The sequence below is a fragment of the Strix uralensis genome, chromosome 10 (genome assembly GCF_047716275.1).
Source record: "Strix uralensis isolate ZFMK-TIS-50842 chromosome 10, bStrUra1, whole genome shotgun sequence".
NCBI lineage: Eukaryota > Metazoa > Chordata > Aves > Strigiformes > Strigidae > Strix > Strix uralensis.
The window spans coordinates 5157155-5179990 of NC_133981.1; the positions used below are offsets into that span (position 1 = coordinate 5157155).

Sequence of the window (22836 nt, forward strand, 5' to 3'; positions counted from 1 at the left end):
GCGTTTCACTCCCTCCCTCTCTCCCTCCCTCTCTCCCTCCCTCCTTCCCTCCCTCCCTCCTCTCTCCCGCTCCCTCGCCCCGCTTTAAAGTCTCCGCCAGGATCCGGGCTCGCCCGCCACTTCCTGTACGGCAGGATGGAGCGCGCCGGGGCCCCGGCTGACCGCCGCCCGCCCGCCCGTGCGCGGAGGCGGCTCTGAGCGCCCCGCTCCGCGGCATGCCGCCCGCCCCGCCGCCGCTGCCCGCCTGAGCCGCGCCGCCCCGCGCCCCGCCGCGCAGCGCCGCGCGGGGGGTCCCCCGCGCCGCCTCTGTCCTCCCCCTGCCCCGCGGTTGGGGGATTTTTATTCCCCCACCCCCCCCACCCCGGTGAGGAGGCGAGCAGGAGCCCCCCGCTTTCTCCCGCAGGAAGAGGGGTGCGGGGAGAAACTTATTTTCAACAAGTTTTTTTTTTTTTTCTCCTTCTTTTTTTTTTTTTTTTTTTTTCTGTGTGTTAATTATTTTAGCCCCTCTCCCCTTTCGATGTGCGGCTTTGGACATGCGGAGGCTACTGCAACCGTGTTGGTGGATCTTTTTCTTGAAAATCACCAGCTCCGTGCTCCATGATGTGGTGTGTTTCCCCGGTGAGTGAGAGCGGCGGTTGCAGCGGGGAGGGGGGGGGTCCCGGTGCCTCCGCCACACGTGTCCGCGTCCCCCGTGGGGTGCCGGCGGGGCACCCTGCGGACGCGGAGGATGCGCTGGGGACCCTTTTGCAGTGGTGGCCTCAGCGCTGGGTTTCCCCAGCCCCGCAGCACCCTCCCGGCTGCGGGCAGCGCTGCCCGCGAGTGGGGCCGTGAGCGGTGCACGGGCTCGGCTCCGCGCTCCCGGCGCCCTGTCCCCCTCTCTCCGGTGCATTGCAGCCCCCGACGGCGTGGGGCGGGCGGAGGGGCTCCTGCTGCGCTGCTCTCCTTCCGTGGGGCTGCCTGGGGGCTCCCTTTGTGCTGCGGGACCGCCGCCCCGTGTCTCTGCGCTCCCAGCCCTTGTTGCAACCCCCCTTCCTCCACCAGAAACTTACTTGTGCGCGGGCCTCTGCCCTCCCCACCCCACTCGTGTCCGCGGTGGGTGCCTCGCCGTACCGGCGCGCTGACCTTGGCAGGGCGGGGGGGGCACGGGGCTCCGCGCCCGGGGCTGGCTCCTTGCAAACACCATCCCCCCCCAAGCTCGAGGCAGAGGGGTTATGCGGGGGGGGGGGGGGCACCCAGCGCCCACCGTGCTTCCCACCCCCCCGCTTCGCACCCCATGGTTTGTGTCTGTACAGCGCTCCTCGCTCCCCACCGAAATGCAGGGGCCGCGGATAACGGGGCGCTCGCCCCGCGGTGGGACCCCCTTCCCCCGTGTCCGTTCCCCCCCCCGGCCCCATCCCGGGAGCGCCCCCGGCCCGGGGGAACTTGCAGCGCCCGCGCGGGGCTCCGGCTCCCGCCGCCCCCGCAGCGCCGCGGCCGGCCGCTAGGGGCGATATTGCACCGCCGGCGGCGCCGCGCGCCCCCCCCACGCGCCCCTCGCGCGCGGCCCCGCCCCCGCTCGCAGCCCCCTCAGGCAGCTCTGAGGCGCAGCAGGCTTTTTTTGGGGGGGGGAGTATTGTCGTTTCTCCCCCCCCCCCCCCCCCCGCTTCTCCCCGCATCTGCGGCTGAAAGGGTCTTCCTGAAAACGGGTGAGCACCCCCGCACGCCCCCGAAGTGGTTTTATTGATTTACTCGTGCCTGGGCTTCCCCGCTCCTGGCAGTGACGGCGCGGGGGGGGGGCGGGTGTGATGTGAGGGGGCCTTGGGCAGGGCGAGCCCTCCCCACCCCGCCCCTCCGTGAGTCCCTGCCCCGAGACTCCTCCTGGCCCTTGCGGGCCACCGGCTGCAGCCAGGTGTGCAGGGGTGAGAAGAAAGAATTAAATTCTGGAAGCTTTATAGGAACTTCCACTTCTGTTTCTTTTATTTTTCCTTCTTTTTTCCGAAAATACACTTTTCTAACGCCAAAGATGGAGATAAGTAGATAGACCCATCATATTCCAGTCCTTCCAGTAGCTTCTTACATGGAAAAGTGATTTGAAGCAAAAAGAAAATAAGTTGGAGAGAGGGTTAATACCTCTGCAGCTCTTGAAGAAACATTTATCTTCTTTGTATTGATTTCTTCTCAATTTCAGACCTCAGAGTGAAGCCTTTCTCTCTGGTTCTGATATATATTGTACAGTAATTACATCTAGAAGGCAGGCTGCAGGAACGCTTCAGGAAAACAAGCTATGATGTAGGTTTAATATGACAATATTGTATGACTTGCTGATTTAGATCAGTAATGTTTGCACTGGATAAGTATTTGCGTTATGGTGTGAATATAAAGATGAATGCAGGCAGAGAGCAGTAGGTCTATGGACCTGTGAGTAGGTAAACTCTTTAAGGCTAGAAGCTGTAAAACAGCTGTGTAATACTTGGGAATGTTTCAGGGCTGTTCATGGCTAAAGGTTTGCTTGGAAAGCAAACTGTTTTCCAGAAGGGCTTTTATGCATTTACTTTTTGTACAGAGCTACCGTGTTAGACCTTAGTGACTTGCTTACTCTTTTCTGCCTTCTTCTGAAAAGCAGCAGTATCTGGTGTGTGTGTGTGCGTGCAAGGGGGTGGTAAGTGAAACATCGTGATAAACGGGACGCTCCAGACTCTGATCCCGTACATCAGAGATGCCCGAGGCAGGAAAGCTGCAGGGAGGATCTCAGTGGACTATAACAGGACATTGATGCTGACAACATCCAATGGCAAATCATCGGAATTTGTGTTGGCGGGGAATCCCGGCCAGATATTAACCATTTAGTATCTACTACAAATGTTTCAGTACCTTTTCATAGCATTTTCTAGAGAGGATTAGAGAATTAAGGCATTTGTTATTCTGTGTGTTAATTTACAAGCATCTTTCTTCCCGCCGCTTCATATCTAGCTCCCTTTAAATGAAAGAGAGGTTACTATTTATTTTCTCCTCTGCAAATCACTTTACTTGTAAGAAACATAAAGGCGAAGTTTTTCTTTGTTCGGCAACAATAAATGAGCCATGTAGAAAATAAGTCTTTGCAGTATTCCTTTGTTAGGAGGATTGTAATAGGTTTTCACTGTTTAAGTAGCTTTTTTTTGTTGCTGTTCCTTTGGTTGCAATAAGAGGAAGGAGTCATTCTTGCACAAAAAATATGTGGCTTTGCTCTTTCTGAAGCGTTTAGTGCATTTCTCTGTGGGCTTGTCACTGGTAATTACATTGCTTAATAAATCAAACTAAGACAAGGTAAGAGAGGTGGTTTCCATGGGGTCTGTTTGCTCATTAATCTAAATTCACAGTACCAAAAATCAGCGAGACATAAATATTAACATTACTGTGATGTCCTTACTATGTAGTTTCTCAGTGCTTTGCCAAGAGAGGATAAATAATTTTTTGTAAGGGAAAAAGTACATATTTGTGCAGTTCTTAGCTGTTGCTGCGACAATCCTGTCATCTAAGGAGTGACAACTGTTAGAATTCTTCTAGGCTAGATGCATAAATGAAAGTCATTTTCTTAAGTCTAGATTAGCTCTTTGGTAATGGATCAAATTGTTGCTGACCTGGTAACTGCCTGTAAATGGGTTTTGGATTTTGAATCTTTATCATTCTGAGTTGAGAGTTAATTTTGCATGTAACTGTCTTCTGCTTGAAGGAAAAAATATACTAGGAGCCTTTCCCTATGAACTAATGAAATGCTACTTCAGATATTTTTAAAGGTACAGAGAAGACTGGCTTTGTTTAGTAAAGATTTTGCAGAGGAAGGTGCATTGTGCACGTGGAGAAATACGGAATGTACAGGAGAGGGCCCTCCAAGACTTTATTTAGTCCTGTGGCTTTTATGAAGATGACACTTCTTACATTTTAATTATCCCCTATTTTCAGTGCCTTTTTAAAATATGCTTTATGTTACGGGAAGTTGCTAATGGAGTCCTTGCAGATAAAGAATGTCAAGTAAGCTTTCCCAGGCTGTAAGAGCTGAGCTTGCTGGTATGCTTCTGGGGGGAAAACTCGAGGGAGAGCTTTGCTATCTGTTAGCAGGTTTACAGGAGCCGATTCGTGGTTAACAGAGCCTGGACATGGCTTTCAGAAGTCTTCAAGTAGTCAGAGGAGCTCTCTGCACTAGCAGCCTGAGAAAGAGGCTTCCGAAGTTGGGGAGGGAGGAAAAGGCATCAGAGAAGGAAGTATATTAAAAAAAACCCCAACCAACCCCAAAACAAAAAAACACGATTTGAGGGTAACTGGAATCCCCTCAGTCATTTTGGGGTGTCTGCAGTGTCTACAAAGCCTGTATTCAGGCTGGGGAGGTTGCTCTGCTTGGAAGAGTGAGGAGGATTTTTGCCTATGTGCATGAGTTATGGTTTCTGTTACTGTTCTCTCATCCCTTATCTCCTCTCCTTTTTGTCTAGGAAATGGGGATTGAAAGGGTTTTTGATCCTGTTCAGAAAATGGATGTCTTGGTCAGAGCAGTGAGAGACTTCTGAGTCTAGCAGAGAGATGTCATGTTGTTCACCTGTCCTTCCTGCATCCACTCTGGGAACCTCTGCTTAACAAATAGCTCCTGCTTGGTACCATAAAAATCACCGAAAACCACCTATTGATTTCAGCAGGGCGATGGTTTCACTCCCAGTTTCTGGGTCTCTGCAGGGACGAGTGTGTCTGAAGTTATGTATGTGCTCAGTTAAAGCTGTACTGTTATCAAGTTGTGCAAGTTTAATAGTTGGGGTTTGGTTCCAATTAAAGTAAAGACAGATAACGGTGAAGACTCTATCCATCTTATGATCAGTGCTCAAGGACTAACATACTTAGTTTTCCGAAATAAAATGTTATTAACGTTGACGCTAATTTCAATGTTCAAGTTTCATGGTTAAATTGAAGAAATGACTTCAAACTATTAATCTCAGCTGTCCTTGGAAAAAATGCTAATCATTTGATTGCTGCTTTTTAGCAGCCAACTGAACATGTGGCATGATGTGCTCTGAAGCCTAAGGGTATAGTAATAACACTGTACTTTAGCTAATATATAACTTTAATCTGAGAAATTATGAAAAACTGAGACTAATTTCTGTTTGCCTAGTTACTGTGCTTCCATGTTTAAAGATCAGAGTTGGTCCTGTGGGTTGACAAAATGGTAATTATTTATGTTTACATGCCATGCTACTTAAACTTTAATTCTAGACAACAATTTTTAAGTATTTTGGGAAGTGGAATCTCATCAGACAAATGTTCTTAAAAGATACAGAGTCATCTGAGGATGCAGATATGCACCAAATGGGTTAGTTTATGGTTTTATATATCTGTTCTGGAGAGTGCTTGCTGCTTCAGGTGCTTAAATATCTTTACAAATTTTTCCCTTCTTTGTGAGGTAAACTTCTGTCAATGTTTCTTCCAAGTGAAGATTGTGGACCTGCATCTTCTTGCACCACGTTGACAGGAATGTGACTTCATCGATTGCCAGAGTTACTCCCAGGAAGACTTGGCCTGCATCACCTCTGTAGAGACATGCAGGGGTTGGAGGCAAAGCACAAAGGGAAGATGTAAATTAATGCACACTTTTGTACTAAGCAGAGGAGCCTGGGGTCTGGCCAACTGGAGATGCTCAACTAGAGAACAACTTCTGATGAAAGTAACTGGCTTTTACATTGGTGTGTCAGGAAACCTCGAGAGAAAAAAAATCACAGAAAAATGATCCTTGGTTGCTGTTAATTTTTCCATTACTCAATATCTTGTGGTAGTGCTGTTGATCATGTTATCTATGCTGTAGGCTACAGATATCCATCCACATTACTTGCCCTGAGGCAAGTTGAACTGGCTTCTTTCTTTTAATGCTGCTGACATGCGGTGCAGCTCTCCAAAGTGATCTTGCCCCACTTCATGAGGACAGGTGTACTCTTAGATGAGTCAGGGCTACAATGGTCACGTCGTCAAATGCTTGCCTTTCGATGTATTGCCGTCTTGTTGAGGCACAGCTGCCAGGACACAGTGGATCCTTGTTTGATGCCTTGAGCTGTTACGTATCTGTAGCCTAAGCAGAGGCTCTTCCCACCCAGAAAGTGAACAGATGAATGAAGGTTCAGATTGCGAGCACAGCAGTGAAGGTACTGCGATACTCCATGGGTATTGCTGTTCTTGTTTCATTTTTCTTTTTCTCTGATTGCTAGCAGTATTCATGGGAAGCTGAAGGGAGCAGTGGTGGGGAATGAGCTCGCCAGCTGACTGGAGGAGAAGGGAGGACACGGGGCAGTAAGGAAACGAAGAAGTTTGTGTGCTCACTGCAAGATGTTTTTATTACACTGAATGGGTTCACCTTACGGCAATTTGAATTAGTCTTCAAGTGAACTATGGTTAAAGTAAAATCAGTTAGTACATGGCCTTGTTTTTTTTATGTGGTTTTATTATGCATCTCTTAAGTTTGCTTGGGAGTTGAAGTACTAGCATTCTTAATTATCAAGTCATTTGAATAATGATGAACCATTTTCTAGAACTTAAAACTTGACCGCATAGTTCACCTGCCAGCAGTACTGACACATAAAATCTCAATTGACGTGGGTGTTGCAGTTTTTCTATGCATAAATGCTGCAGTGATGCCTGAATATGTTTATCCTGTGCCAGTGCCTGCTTTGAGGGACTTTGCATTCATAGCATGGAGGCCTTTCTAAAGAAAATCTAGGTGTTTTGAGACTTGGATGCTTAGCTTAGGAAAGCTGCTTTGAAAAATCCTTTTCTCTGCTTGCAGATACGTAATGAATGAGACCTTGAGCCCTGAAGAGCTGCACTGGTATTTAGGAGCAAAATGTAGGATGTTACTTGGTCTTGTGGCAGCTGTTTTGTTCTCTTTTTTTGAAATAAAATGTGCCTGTCTCCCTGACAAAGTGCTGTCAAAGTTCTTCCATTGGGAGTCTGTTTATTCTGCTGACAGTGAAGGAAAGCTATCTGATAACTCCTCACAGGCAAAGCGGGCAGTTGTTCAGTCTTCCCACACTTGACTCTTTCCATCCTCTGTCCTTGCAGGAGGCTTGTAAGAGACATATAAAATGCTATAATACTTGCTTTAATCAAAGCAGTGCCCTGCCCTTTCCTTACTCCTATAAAAGCATCTACACTTTGCATTATTGGCTTTTAGCAGTCTGAAGTCTTAGACCTGGAGTTCCTTGGTCTGTATGTCAGACTGGTTGAAAAGCAGTGTGTGTTGTCCCAGAGTGGAAGAGGCCTTTGCTGTGATGGGTGGTGAACACTGAATAAGCAGGATATGAAGGTAAAATCACTTGTGCCAATGTACTGGATAAGCCATTTTTCTACTGCAGAGATAAACAGACCCTTGTTGATCCTAAACAGTAAAACTTTCTTTGGGCCTCAATCCATTTCTTTAAGACAAGGATGTCTGAAGTAACCCCTGCACCACTGAGGACCAGTGCCTGCCTTTGTGTTACTTTGGTGTGCTTAGAAATGCTCTCCTGTTAAATCTTTTTTCCTTTTTTATCATCTTTCTTTCAAATTTTTTTTCCTCCCCTTCTGGGTTTTAAAATATCTCATATTTTAGGAGGTTGTGAAGTTAGCAATATACATCTCAAAATAAGTAAGTCTTGGCTAAGAGTTTTTTAGAGCAAGTTTAGTGATTTTTTTTTTTTTTTTTTTTTTTTTTTTTTATGGATGGATGGATGTTTATATGAGCCTCAGCATGAGACCCTTGTGTCCATCTGACCCCCACCCCCTGGAAACTCCAAGATGAGACAATAAAGATACCTAGTAGCTTTCAAATAACTAAGTACAGATCTACATTGCTGTGACAAGTGAGTTTAGGGATTAAATTTTTGATAGGCTTTCACTGGTGTTTTGATTCCTAAGGTGCTTTCATTTCAGACTTCTGGAGATTATGGTATAGATTTACTGCAGTCAAAGTAGGAATGAGGGTTTGTGCAGCATGACTGTCTTAAACGTTGCAGCCATTTACTAGGTAAACAGAGAGAACCAGTTGAGTATTTCTTCTTGGCCTCCATGCTACTTGTAACTAATCTATTTAGTAATCTGACAGTGCAGTAGCTTGTGTATTTTGTATTTAAATCCATGCTTAAAATACGAATAAAATTTGCCTGTTGACAGTAGTTGCATCATATTTTAATTGGTGAGAATTGCTAATGGAGTGTTCAGGTTCTAAAATTAGTTGTTTATTTTTCCTTTCTTTGCCCAAGGGTTTTGCATCAGATTATATGGCTTCTGTATAGCTGTTTGTGTTCTGAAGCAACACCTTTGTGCAGTTCTAGCTATTTAAGTAAGTGTTAAAAGCATGGGCTCAGTGACAGCAGTTTCAGAAACTGTGACTTTTAAAATTGTTTCTTACTACATTGTTTATGCATTGTAAAGTGCTTCTCTTTTGTTTACTGTGAATTAATTCATTGTTATCTTTTTAAAGATGTGCAAGTTTGTAATATTTTATCTTGGCATAATGGCAGGTCCTCAGCTGCTGCAAATTTTCATAGCACGATTGATGCTACTGTTTCTGTGGCAGCTTTCATCAGTTGAGAATTTGCACCATAACCATCATCATGACGTTATCCTGAAAAATGACTGTGCATGTTCCTTAGAATATTTCCACAGGCTGGTTTTGTCAAAGGTGTACAGTTTTGATACTGTCTTTATGCTTCTTGGAGTATTTTTCTTTTACTGTGTGGTGAAATGCAAAACTACTGCTTTGTATGATTCTGCTTGCTGTGAAGCAGACGTGTCCAGTTCTTCCGTTAAAATTCTGGTTTTCTGGAGGGATCTTGTCATGTGGATCAGTCCTTGGAATCTTTCTCTTAGCTTGTACCTAGATTTTTGACCAAAACTGTGGCTGTTGCAGAGGTATTTGTGAGGTTTTCTGTCCACAGCTGTTAGTTGTTTGTTTGTTTGTTTGTTTAAATCAAATATTTACTTGCTCATTTTGAAGTGATACCAAACTTCTTTTCCTTGAATAAAGTAGTTACCAAAATAAATAAGCCACCACAAAAGTAGTGGTTTGAGTTACTGTATCTGTGAAGTTCAGACCGCAAACACACAGCCACTTTAACAATTCTTGTAACTGTTTCACTTTTCTCTACTAGTTTAAAGAGCTTTAAAGACTAAATATTTTGTTACCATGAAAGCACTTAGACATCACAATAAAAGCATGTCACAATGTCCTGATTAACTCAGTGACCTGAACTCCACAAGCCTTTTGCTATCAGATTTTATCCAGTTCATGAATAATTTTTGTAGCAATTTTTTTTGCCTTTTCTTCATTTTTTTAACTTGTTTTTAGGAAGATGCGCAGCAGATCTGAACACTGGTCTTAGTCATATCATATATGTGCGATGCTATTGCCCTTTCTGTTTGTCCAAGGATTTTTAGTGGCCTATTTTTCTGCCACAGCAAGAAAGCTCATGTTGATTGTTTGCCTAGTATGACTTCTAGATCGTTATTGGAGTCAGTGCTGAACAAAATAGTCTGCTGTTCAGTGGATGTGGCCTGGATCACTAGTTCTTAGGGTTTTTATTTTAATAAACTCTTTGAATGGATCTCCTTTTTCTTACGTGACTTGAATGCAGCTATAATGGCAATGTTAGCAATAGAAGGACAGGCAGACCTCTTTGACTTAAGACCTCTGCAATCTTAGCATCTTAGATGCATCTTTTGTTCCAGTTTTGTTTGTTTCCTTTTGTAGCCCAACAGTTTTTAAGGGAGTAGCAGTCAATGCATCCCATAGTAGTCCAGGTGCCTGTTGTGGACTTATCTAAAATGGGCATCTTAGGGTTTGACTTCTGTTAAGCATTGCAAACTGAAAGCTTCACACAGCTCCCCAACATGACTATGACCTTCTGGTCACAATTATCACACTTGTGTGATCACACTGATGTGGCTAACAGTTGAGCTTCACTGGAAACTTGGAGTGGGGATTATGATTTGGATGTAACTCCAAGACAGCAATAGATTTCTTTGGAATGTGGGTTTTTTTCCTATCCATTCCCTCACCCCCTTACTGTTACTCATGCTGTTGTTTTTGGTAGAAAGTGTTTCTTGACCTCATTTTCTTCTGTTGCTGGATGCAGGTGGTGGGACTGGCTTTTGAGCTAGTTGCAAGAATTTAGAAGATCTGCTCTGTTACTGTGGCACTGTTTCATTAGGGTGGCCTCCCTTGGATGCTTTTAGCTTTCCACCTTGGTTGTGTTTGTTTTGGGCAAACTTGCACCATGTACCACATGAGGGAAAACAGTCCCTTGTGCCCCAGCTAATATTCTCCTGTCTGGGAAGAGGCTGATGTCCGAAGGTAGATGAGAAGGTGGAGAGGTCTTTATGACTAAAGGAGAGAGAGGAAATCCAGTCTTGCCAACATGACAGCCTTCACCAGAAAAACATTGAGAAGACCTGATCCATACCCTTCAGCTAATATTGGATCAAGTTCTAGCGTGCTGAAAGGATCATAAACTTAATTATACTTGATCAATACTGATAATTTTTGTGTGCTTCAGGAGGACGAAGCGCAGTACGAGCCAGGCAGGCCCTGGCAGTGCGTGCTGCCTGGAGAGCAGAGAGGAGTGACCAGGCAGCCTGCCAGGATGGTTTTAACTAGTCTTTAAAGTGATGGACTAGATGGGCATCAGCAGAAGCCCCTTCCAGCATTGTTCTGCACTGCACATACTCTTAGTGTGCACCCGAAGCCCCTGGTTGCCCCTGCTCTGTGTCCGTGCTTGCCCTGGAGACTGGAGGAGTAAAGTGTGTCTGCATCTGCTGCAGCCTATGAGAGACTCGTGGTCAAAGAGCTTCTGCTGTGCACGGAGGGGGAGCGTGGTGCCCAATGTTATTACTTGCTAGAGCGTGAAGGCTGGAAGTAACGGTAATACAAATGTATTTCAATTTGTAACCTGGCCTTCTGTATCAAGATTGGACTACTTCTATTCTGTTGCACATGTGCATCACTTGGGGAAACATGCTGATAGTACTTAACATTTAATTGCTTCTCTTGATTTTATTTGTAAATTAGAATCTAGAGGATCTGTAAGGAAAAAAAAAAAAAACCAAAACCCGGTAGAGCTTAATTGGACAACATTTTAGAGTAACTAAAAAAAAGAAAGACACGTAGCTTTCCAGCTTTTGGAGCCGAGACAAATGCAAACTTACTTATTGATCCATACATATGATATCATATTTTAACTACTGTCTAAACTGCAGGTCATCTCTATACTAGATTGCTTAAGAATCTGTCTATCTTATCACATCTTGTACTCATTTATAGTTGTTTCCATTTCTGGCTTTGTTGGAGAGACAGCTAGTGTTTCAACCTAAATTAAAATCAATAAGGAGCAATTTTGTTTGTTTTTTAACTACTAGAGCAGGCTTTTTTTTTTTTTTAGTAAACCTCTGTATGTTCAACTAAGTCACTTGGTTCTTTCCATCAAGATAACTGCCAGACCTCGTTAATTCCTAATTTTTGCATATGTAGGAATGGGTATATTTTCTAGTGTACCTAACAAAATGTCAAATAGGATTTAAAAATAAACATTTATTTTAAATCATCACTGAGAAATAAATGCAGTAAAGAATAGTTGGCAGTTAGAAGTAGTTTAAAAACATCTTGAGGGGAAGCATATGCTTGGGGCCTGTGGTGAATGCTGTTGACCCAGGAGTCCTGCACTGGCAGGGCAGCACTGGCTTCCCCTGGCACATCTGGGCAGTGTTCTGCAGGGATGGCTTCCAGTGCAAAAAGCAGAGTCTGGGTCTCTATGCCTTCAGTCCTTGGCTTGGATATTTCTGAATCACACCAATTCATGTAAGAAGCTGTTGTCATGTTGTCAGCTGGCTTTTACCACACAGCCAGCAGATTGCCAGCAATAACAATTAACCTAGGTCAAATTAAGCATGGAATTCAGACTGAAGCAATGTTGGTACTTCCTAGATAAGGCACTGGTGAACCATAACACTATTGGAGTAAATATCTGAAGGTAATGCTCTGATGAAGTGTCTAAAATAGAATGTACTGCTGCTCTGGCGAGTTGATCACAGCGTGCAGGAAATGACCCTCTTTAGTTTGCAGTACAGGCTGTCAAACGGACAGAGATGGACACATTACTGTGTAATGGTTGCCCTCTATGTTTACGAAGTTTAAGAAGGTTCAGTTTGCACTGGGAAGGCTTCCTGTCACGGATGTAGGTACCCAGTTGGAAGAAATAGTTTGTCTCTTAAGAAACAGCAGTTCCAGAAAGGAGGGACCAGCTGCTGTGGTGGAGAACCTGGCTCTTGCGTGGAAGCTTTTCGTACGGTGTTTGCTCTATCTCTTCCGGGTGAAGTTCAGCATCTTAGCAGTGTTGGGCCAGTGTCTATATAAATATTTATATTCTTCTGCATCTTGTTTTAAATTGTGCAAGGTGAAACTTGAGTCCCTGGAAAAATGAATGACTTTTTATCAGGTGGTTCTTTGAGTTGCTGTGATCTTGCCCAGTGCTTCTCATGACTTCAGAAATGTTTAAGAATTCCTGGAATTCTTAATTCCAAATACAAGAACCTTTTGGATGGTCTAAATCTTATTTCCCATTTAACCTTCCTTTAAAGATACTAAGTATTATGAGCTACCTGTTACTTTAACCTCTTGGGTTCAGTTTTCTCTCACCTCTTCTTTTGCTTTCACTTGCTTTCATTCAGATATGTTAATGAATCAAGGAAGAGGGCAAACCAAGGGCAAAGAGAGGCAGGTCTGGCTACCCTGGTAATCAAAACAAGAGTCTGTTCTCTTCAGTAAACTGCTAAAGCAGTGTTTTTGTAGGAACAAAACATAATTAGTAACTAGATGACACTGATGAAGAACACATTTCCTTCATCCTTCAAGGCAACTTAAGAGTTGCGTGTGAATTTCTTGAATTTGATATCAAAACAGCAAACCATTTCTTTTTAACTAATCACTTAAAACCACACAAGGATTTATGTTTATGTGCCAAGAAGCCAGCTGTGTTTAAAAATATATGAGCAGACCTGGTACCCAGTGATCCAGGAATGTAAGGTAAAAGTGACTTGCCCACACGCTAGTAACACCTATTGTAAGTGAATCCCAAGCCATAGTTCAGTGCCAGGAGTAATACATTACAGCACAAACAGATTCTCTGTCAAAAAGGTAATTAATACCTCATGTCAAACACTATCTGCATGTACTGCTTTCTCTATTTCATGTTATTAAGCAGTGTGACCTTTTCTCTTTCAACAATTAGCTTTCAAGGTGAAAACTAACTTAGAAAGAAAATTAACTTTTTTCCATTGGATCTGAGGAGTCTTATAGTTTTGCAGTAGTCTTGATTACCCCTTCACGCTTTACAGTTTTGATTGCCGTCTTGATCAATGACTCTTCATTTCTGTAGCTTGAGATTGCATTCCTCTACTTGCTTCTGTATTTGGGAGACATCATCAGGCATTTTGGGTGCAGACTGTCTGCAGAGCCAGGCGAGGCTTGTAAGATGCATGCTGTCAATGGGTAACAACTCTAGCTTGTCTCATTTGCACTCTATTAGTAACAAATTCACTTGCTAAATAATTCTGTTCTGATCTTCAGTTTTTAATTTACCTGACAGTTGTGCTCTCTGTTGAACTGAGACTATGAGCACCCACTGTAATAAAGCAGTGTTCTCCTCCTTTGCAAACCTGGATGTTTCTAAACTACATACGCTGAGTATGAGAGACAGGACATGCAGTTGGATTTGCCTTTTTGCTTCTATTCATGAAATAGAGGCCATCCTGGAGTTTGCTACAATGGATTGTATTCCTTGGAAATAATGTTGAAGTACATGGGTCTTACTGAGATTGTTCTTTCTTGATGAGCTGGAAATAAAGTACATCGTTTTGGTGAACATCATTTCTGTTCTCACTGACTGCCTGGGCCCTACAATACTGAGTGAAATAAAGGATCAAAGTCAGCAGCACTGTCCTGTCTGCCCTGCAAAGCTGATGATTTGTTCCCTGCTTCCCTTGGTGCCTTCCAGTGACTTCTGCTGTGATCGATACAAGCAGCATCAACAAAAATTGGACCCTTCTGCTAGCTCTCACGCTTGAGAGTAAAGTGGAGAAAGCTTGATTTGTTTTGCTGCTTAAGCCCTTGCTGTCCTCACACATGTACTATATGAAAGGCCTGCTTACCTATTTGCGTTTTTATTATGTGACTTTGCTGTCCTGCCTTCCTGGATGACACTTCAGTAGTGCCAAGCTGGTTGTGAATGAGGTAATGCCGTGGGTTTGTGTATTGGTGTGTGCGTGTGTATATATATATAAACAAAAAGCTCCGGACATCTTTAAGCTGGACTGGAAGGATAATACACTGTTAAGAGTGTCTTTATTATTTGCAGCCTCTCTCAAAGAGCTTTGGCTGAAGAAATGTCTGTTGTTCAGAAGTATCAATACCTTTAGAAAGCTGCTTTGGTAGTCCTTTGCTCTTTCATCTTGACTGTCTTCCACTGATGAATTGTTCCGATGGTCACTGGCCTCTGTGGTTATTCTGGTAGTCTTTGCCATGTGGGTTCCTCAGCCATCCTCCTTGCTGCAAAACCAAAATCCAGCAAGAGCTGCAGTGCTGCCTTCCTGAGCACCGTCTTGTCTTGGCTGTAGGTGTTCATCTGCATGAACACTTCCATTTGCACTGGGGGCTCTGTTCTTTGCCCCATCCCTCTCGGGTGTAGCCGGGCCCTTACACTTATGCAGTGCTTGCTATCCAGGCCTTATGTGGGCTTCGAGCAGGAGTCGCCAGTGCCTGAATGCATAAGCTAGCTGTGTCATTCTTCCCCTTGCTGCTGAGCAGCTGGAGCAGCCTTCCAGACATTGGGACCTAATTTCAGGTATTTTGGATCTCATCTTTATTACTAAGGAGGATGCTGTGATGCTCTAGGATCAGTCCTCTGCTCTGTCTGGTCTGTTGAGCACTTCCAAGGTGCTGTTTTTCATTCAAGTTGCTATGTGTTGCTGCATATATATTTATGTATGAATACTACTGCTTTTAAAACCTGGCATAATAATAATTAAGCTTAGGAATTGTATACCTGAATAGGTTTCTTCCATTAGTAAAGCAGTTAGTAGGTGGATTAGAATGAATATTCAGCAGATGTTGTAGTAGTAGAGTAGAACTGACTTCACGTTGGGGATTCATAATGTGTGTCTGAATCCATGCGTATAGACAAAATTGCAAAATGGAACATTTTTTTTTTTTTGGTGGAAGAATAATCTTGTCCAAAGAAGGGGTGAAGCTACTTTATAGGATAGGAAACTTCTTTGGTAGGTGATACTGAAGTCAGATGGTCGTGTGATTCCTTTGGCTGAAGTGTGTTTTGCTAATGTTTTTTTTGTCAACTTTGAAGCCAGAGTTGTATGTATGTATATAAAAACTGGTAGCACCCGTTAATTTCGCCCCACAGTTGAAGTCATATGGAGGAAGGCTTACATAGTAACAGGTAACTAGTTATACAGGAGTATTGGTTTTGGTCTGGAAAAACCCCTCCCTCTTCAGTTCCCTGGAGATTTCCACCTTCAGTGTGATGGTGCAATGTCAGATGAAATCTGACTAGTGAGTGATTTATTGCAATGTTGACAAGAAAAAACTATCTAGTACTGGATATGTTGATAGAGGACAATGATACTTCATTGCAGTTTCTTCCCTGAAAAGCTACAGTGGCATTGATGTTTTACTGTTTACATGTTGCTTCATCTGTTTGGGCAGTTTGTGTCATGGAGGGGAAATGTGCGGAGATTGCTTGTTTTCAAACACTAATGCCTATAGACACATTTTTTTTCAGTGAGGAAAACCAGTGAAGAAGTAAGCTATTTGTACAACCATGTTTGCAGTCAGATTGCTCCCTTTTCCTGTCTATGCTCCATTTTACCAACTATATATTTTCTTTAGTGTTTCAAGAAAAAGACCAAAAAAGCAATAGAAACAGTGGCAACAGAGTCTGTGTAAAATACATAATGGTGTTCTAAAAATCAGTTTAATTTTAGCACATATTTTAATATAAACTTCAGCTATACTTTTCTTTGCCACTTCTTCCCCAGTTCAGCTGTTTTCCATTCTGTGCCAGGAGTGTTTGTGAAGCCCCAAATTCTCTCTGTGCAACACATGAGAATTCTGCAAGTGAAAGAAACAAATAACTAAGGAAACAACTATAAGGAAATTGCATGGTGTAATATATCAGATCACAGGTGATTTGCCCAAGGCCTAAAATGATTGAAGGGATCTGATGATAATTTTGAAGGAAAAAATCCTGATTCTGGGGGCCTGTGTTTTGTAGTATCTTAAACTTTCGATAGTTTCTAATATCATGGTTTGAATCTTACTTGAAGAATCGTAGGCTTTTAAGAGCTATGGGGTGTGTTGCCGCTAAAGACCTCATGTCTCTTGATGTTCCGGTATCCCTGAGAAGGGTACCAATGGACTGGGCTGTAGCTATCTTTGAAATGACAAAGCTGGACAAACGTGCTAAAAATACCTTCTTAAGTTGGCTTGTGTGTAACCAGCACTTCTCAGATGACAGTCTGCATTTTCGTCACTTCCAGGACGTTGAAGGAGGTTGAATTGCTCTAGCTTTTGTTACTGGAGTTGGATCCGACAGCTACAGGAAAGCTGGATCTGATACCACGTCCTCCTCGCAATGAAGGCCAGTGTGAACACATTGCACCCGTGATTGGCAAACTGAGCTCCTTTGTTTTCCTTAGACCAAAGTCACTCCTGACTGAGAAGCATTTAAATTTAGGCTTGGACAGTTTGGACGGTGGTCATCACAATATACCCATACACACAGTCTGCCCTGGCTCCTTGTGTTCCTGTGTCTCGTGTGATGCTTAAACCATTTCAGTGAAAGGAGGCTCTAAGGAAGGCATCCAGTTGTTTCCTTACGTTCAGTGACATGGATTGTTTTGGTCAGAGAAACATTGTGAGATTCCTCATTGTGTTCTCCCAGCTGTGTGAGTGTGGCTGGAGGGTTCTGGTTTGGTTAATGTAGGAGCTTGTATAACTGAAGATGTATGTTTGGATGAGAAGCTTTGAGGAGGTGGCTGTGCCACCTTCTCCGTTCTAGTCTCTGGCTCAGCAGGGTGCTGGCAAAGTTACTGAGGGTGCTTTCAAGGTTTGCTGCACAAGGATGAAGTTGCATGCCCAGGCATATGCAATCAAAGCTGACTGAACTAGCTTGCTGAAGCCAGAGATGGCTTCTCTCACTCTTGTGGCAGAGGAGAAGATGAACTCTTGCGAGCCCAAACTGCAGTGCAGACCTTCCTCCTGCTTTAATCCCTGTGGAGACAAAGTGAGAGAACAGCCAGGGTACTGTGGTGCTCTTGGAATCTTGGGAGAGAGGAGCACCTTTCTGTTGGGGAATTCAGGATCTTGGTGCAGTGCCATGCCATCAGTGAAGTTAGGCTGCCAGGCAGCCTTCTTGGCCTGGGAGTTATACACGCAGGTATCAGCCTAGCTGACTTCTCTCCTTGGGAATGAAGACCAGAAGTGTATGTTGCACAGCAATAGATTGGTCTGTTTGAGTGGATCCAAGATGCTTGTGAGGACTCTGTGGTATCTGTGTGGGCACTGTTTATCAGTCCAGGAGACATCTGTAAGAGTCCTAATGTCTGACAGAGTATGAGTAGCTTGACAGCAAGGAAGATATTGTGTATATTCCTCCGAGAGATTTTTTTTTTTCCCCTTTAATGGCTTGAATTCCTTTTGGATGCACCTGTCTATCAGACCACCCTATGCTTCAGAACAAAAGAAGCCTTTTCTCAGCATTATCTGAGTTCCTCTGACCTAGAGGACATTACAGCCACACCTTCACCCTTTGAGCTTCTGTAAGGCTGCCCTCAGGATAAATCTGGTTTGCTCTTGAGCTTCATAATCATGAAGTCAGAGTTTATACTGAGCTGGTGGAATTTTTCAAAGAGGACAAATAGCAGTAGTCTTTCCATTTCTCTTTAATCAGTTAGCTCTCTTCTGAGAGAGGCTAGGAGCTGGTAAACTGATGTGCAGTGGCTGAGACAGATCAAAAACGATACATCCACTAATTACTGAATAGTTTCTGAAAAAGCAATTCTTTTTGGTGTGTAAAATAAATTGTCTCTGGGTGATGGTATTGGTATGCTGTTGATCATGCAACAACCATCTTGCAAGCCTGAGTTTTCATTTAAAAAGGCATCATTGTCTGTTAAATATTTGGGCATTCATACTCCCCCTGGGTTGATCAACTATTTGAAATGAATTATCTCACAGTGCTGTCACAATTAAAGAATGGCATGCTCAGGTGAAAGGGTTTGTCTGTTTCATAGATTGGAGAGATATGCTCAGTGAAAATGAACATCCTCCCAAGGTTAAATTATCTATTTAAAGCTCCTCCAATTACAATGTTGGATAGAAGGATTTTTTTTTTTTAATGTGGATAAGAGTTAGCAGAGGACAAATGACATAATTGAAGGGGGAGAGAGAGACTTCATACGTGCTTGCTTCTAAAAGAGTGAGAGGGATAAGGAGAAGGCAATGCCAGGGAACTGCCTTCAGACGTTTTAGTCCTTTCTGGTTGCCTTAATCTCAAGCAGTCTTTGCAGGTTGGGAAAGAAAGAAAGAAAAAAGAGTATTTTGGTAGAAGCTTCCTGTGACTACTTCTCCCCATGTGCTATGTGGGGCTTGATGCCATTTGGCCTTTTTGTAACAAAAAGTAAAAAAAAAAAAAAGGCAACCCTCATATTGGGTTGTACAAATAGTCCAATTTTTGCTCTCATATATCACAGAAGAACGTATTAGCTGGTGAGTTGAATTGACATATTCCTTTGTGCACAAGTTATAGCAACTTAAATGAAAATTACAGTCATAGCAAGAGAATGCACTCTGTTTAAATTAGATAAGGAGATTATGACAGAAAAAGATCATTGAATAAAGGCGTTTTTAAACTAGCCGGTGAAATAAATGCATGACTTCAAACTTTGTCTTGCCAGAACTTATTAATAAAACACAATGAGGTTTTTGGAATACAGCGCAGACCTCTTCCTTTGAAGGTTACAGTGTAATTTGTGTAATTGTGTTTGTGTAATTTGACTTCAAGATATGTCCTTGTAATTTGGTAAACTGCAGATCTTGCTCCGATCTATTGCATTTTTCTTGTACCTCATATTGACGCATCTAATTGCCTCATAAGTATATGCTTGGTTTAGACTCATTGCACTGCCCTCTGGACCTTTAGAAATTCACCTTGCGGTCTGTAATTATAATCTCTGTATGGATCTTATCTGTGAAGCAGCGGGCCACCTTTGCTTGCTTACTTCCTTGCTAAGTATACACAGCTAATTGCTGCTCTGAATAACCTCGTTTTGCTATCATACAACTGAAGAAAACTTACTGTATGACACCTTAATTTTTCCCAGCTGCAGGATGCCCTCTTTTGGCGGGGAAGCCAGAACACAGCAGTCACAGTCATCCTCTTGTCAGGAGCTGGATGATCCTCACTGAGAAAATCCCTTAGTTTTGTACGGGTACAGCAATGTTTCACTTGACTGAAAGTGTGTTTCCTTCCAGAATGGGATAGAAAAGTAGCTTTGGGCAAGGCAGTGATCGGTGTTGGTAAAATTCATATGTAATTATGAATATAATATTCTAATGAAACTCTCTTATTCAGTGGGTTTTAAACTCTTGTGTTTTCTCAGTACAAAATGCATGCTGAAACATCTAGAAAGACTTGGAAAAAAGTTACCATTTTAGTGCTACTTTGTTGCTGAACTCCTTTGAAAGCCACAGAAAATGTGGGCCAACGATTTATATTCTAAGGCATTAATACTATGTGTTGAGTTGGTTCACCTAGAGAATCTGAGGTGAGACTGCACTTGGCTGATGAAGCAAGGAGAAATTTTAAATCTGGGATGAAAGCTCAAAACACTGCAGAAGGAGGTAAAACCAAATTGGATAAGAGATGCCTGTGGGAGGGTTGAGGGCAGAGAGTAATGTTGAGGAGTCAAGTCACTGGAACTGTAGGTGTAGACAAACTGATTTAAAGATGGGGTGTTATTGTGTTGCAGTTATTTCTCCATTGACTTTACACAGCAGGGCCTGAAGAAATGGCTGTTGTTAAAGCCATTGGAAATGTAAAGTGTCTTTAAATCTTAATTGCACAGACATTTTAAAAACATTATTTAGGAAAGGTACCTCTTCACATATGTATTGATTCTTAAATGAATGGTAGGAGACTTGAAAAGGAATTGCACCATTTACAACTTATTTCTATGTCCTTGGATTGAAATATTATGTATAGAGTTCAGAGCAGAAGACACTGAGTGAAGTTATACAAGCTTAATAAAAATAAACCTACACATGACTTTGCATAAAGGGGGGAAAAATCAAAGGACTAACAAATTTGCATAGATAACATTTGAATTGTTAATTCATATTGCACTTCATTGCAAGGATGTCATTTTTAATTAAGAATAAAATGTGGTAGATATTTTAAATGGGAAATGATTATAATTGCAGATGGAAATTGAGGTAATGAGAACTGGTTTAATTGTTATAACTTAACATTTTTCTTTTTTTTTTGTTTATAAGCTTATAGTCTGTGGACACTGACATTTGTTTTGTAGATGTGTATATTTAAACATACAATGATTAAGGCATGAAATGTTGGCAGCAAACGCAGTTTCAGTCTGAGTTGTATCAGTTACTTGAAAGGGTCTGTTTGTATGGATGGACTTTTGAGCATCTTTGGTCGACAGACTTGGCTGTTTGCAGGACTGGTGTGAAATTGCACTGTAAAAACTCTATTCCCAATATGTCCTTTTAAACCATATTTGTCTTTCACTGTGGGTTCCACAGATGGTGGAGATACTTCATTGGAGAAAAATGAGGTGGTTTTTTGTACCAAATGACTGTTGCCTTTAAAGTTCTCCATTGATGAATATGACAATACCATACTGACCTGAATTTAACTCTGCAAGGTTTTGTTGCTCTGTTGTGTTCTGTCTGTGGTAAGCCGGTGTGACCCTTCGGGAAGCTGTGGGCAGCTCTCCCAGAGCTCTCATAGAGCGGAGCAGATCCATGCCTGCAGAGGAGGGAAGGAGAAACTGTGGTGTGCAGCTCCTATCTCCAAAACCCCCATGCGTGTCTGGGAGGGTTCCTTATGGCTCCACAGAGCAGCAAGTCCAGCAAAAGTTTGCCAGGGAAGGAGATGGTGATACTGGAGGGGAAAAAAAACTCAGGTCTGTCTGTGCAGAAGCAGCCCTGCTATTTTGCTATGCCCCGAGGGTATTTGGGACACAACCTGTTCTGAGCAGCATCGGATGCTGCCACTGTTGGAGAAGGTCCTTTGGCACTGTGTACAGCACCAGTGTATAGGCCCCTGTGGGGGCAGGGGGTGTGTGTGTGAGAGTGGGGAGCTGTGGGGTGACATGTAACTTCTCAGTATGCACTTTATAATTTGTTTCTTGTTAAAACTTTGTCAGGGTCTCTTAAGATTTACAACCTTGTGTTTAAGGAAATTCAGCATGAAAACCCACAAAACAACCATTTCCTAGTCAGATAGCTATGACACCTGATGTAAAGAAAAATACTTGTGTAGAATTTTTAGAAATAGATGGTAATTCTGCCATCTGAAAGCTTGGTAAACTTACTTATAAAGCTTAGAGCTTTGCATCCAGGAAGGATTTTGAAGTGAGCAAAATTAGTGTTGCCACTTATGTTAAGAACCATGTTATGAAGTCTCTGTCATCTCTGGCTGCAGAGGGACTTAGAGAGAGCTACAATTAGCAGTAATTGGAGTTGCGTCTGAATCTTCTGTCTGTCGGTGTGAGAATGGACCCTCGAAGTGATTGGCAGGAGCTACCTGCCTGCTCTAATTCCCTAAAGAGCTGCTCTTTTGCATTGCAGCACATCATGAATGAAACGAGTGTTTACCAGAAGCGACCAGCTAGCATGCCCAAATTATCCATGCGGCACAGATGCTGAAATTTAATGCATGTTACTCGGTATGCTGGGTGCTCATAGCTGTAATAAAGATGCACTACAGGTTGGTGGGTTTTTTGAGAAGTCTGGAGTTTTGAATTTTGCGAGTTTCATTGCTCTGTGATGCTCCACAGAATGGGCAGAGAAGAAGGTCTGGTGTACCAAGGAGTTGTGTAACCTTTTCAATATGTGTGGGTTGTGGTTTTTTTGTTCTGGATTTTGGTCTTGTTACTTGGAAAGCAGTGCTTCAGCTGAAATCTAGCTGTTACCTGTGTTGGTCATGGGAAAAAATTTGGCCAAAGTAAATAAAAACTATATAAGCAGAAAGACACATCTTTGCTTGGTTTTGTTGCCTCTGGGTAAATAAAATAGAAACCTAAGAAGTAAACTAATATACAGTAAACTGATAAAAAAATTTACTTGAATGACAACGTAGTAGGTTTTTTTTTTCCCCCTCTGAAGTACGCAACCAGAGATATGAGGTATGGTAATGTCACTAGGGTAATATACAGCTGATAGCAGTGCATTCATTTGCATTTCTTCCCCTTACCTTGTGTTTCTTTTTTTCCCTAAAGCACATGTGTTGGGAATTGAAAATTCAGTTTGCCTATTATACACTGGCAGTAATCTTTCAATTTTTTTAATGTAAAAAATGAGGCCACAAACATGAGCAGCCACTGATGTATGGGGCTGTTGATGGGAATTGAATTTGCAAAGGGAAAATGGGATTTGGTTGTAGTCTGAAATGATAATGATGTAGCCCAAATGGATTTGTAATGGTCATTCATTTTTTTTTCCTGCGATTTTGTGGCTTGACAAAACATATTTATGCAGGTGACTATGAAAGTAGCATAGGTTCACTC

At 42.8% G+C, this 22836-nt stretch overlaps 1 protein-coding gene across 1 annotated transcript in view; it reads left to right on the forward strand.

Moving 5' to 3' along the window:
* The first annotated feature begins 385 nt into the window (after positions 1-385).
* The window catches only part of PTPRG (protein tyrosine phosphatase receptor type G), a 408233-nt gene continuing 385782 nt past the window's right edge, over positions 386-22836 (forward strand). Inside the window, exon 1 of the mRNA XM_074879020.1 lies at positions 386-618. Coding sequence (XP_074735121.1) covers positions 534-618 — 85 coding nt within the window. The 5' untranslated portion in view covers positions 386-533. The remainder of the gene's footprint in view (positions 619-22836) is intronic.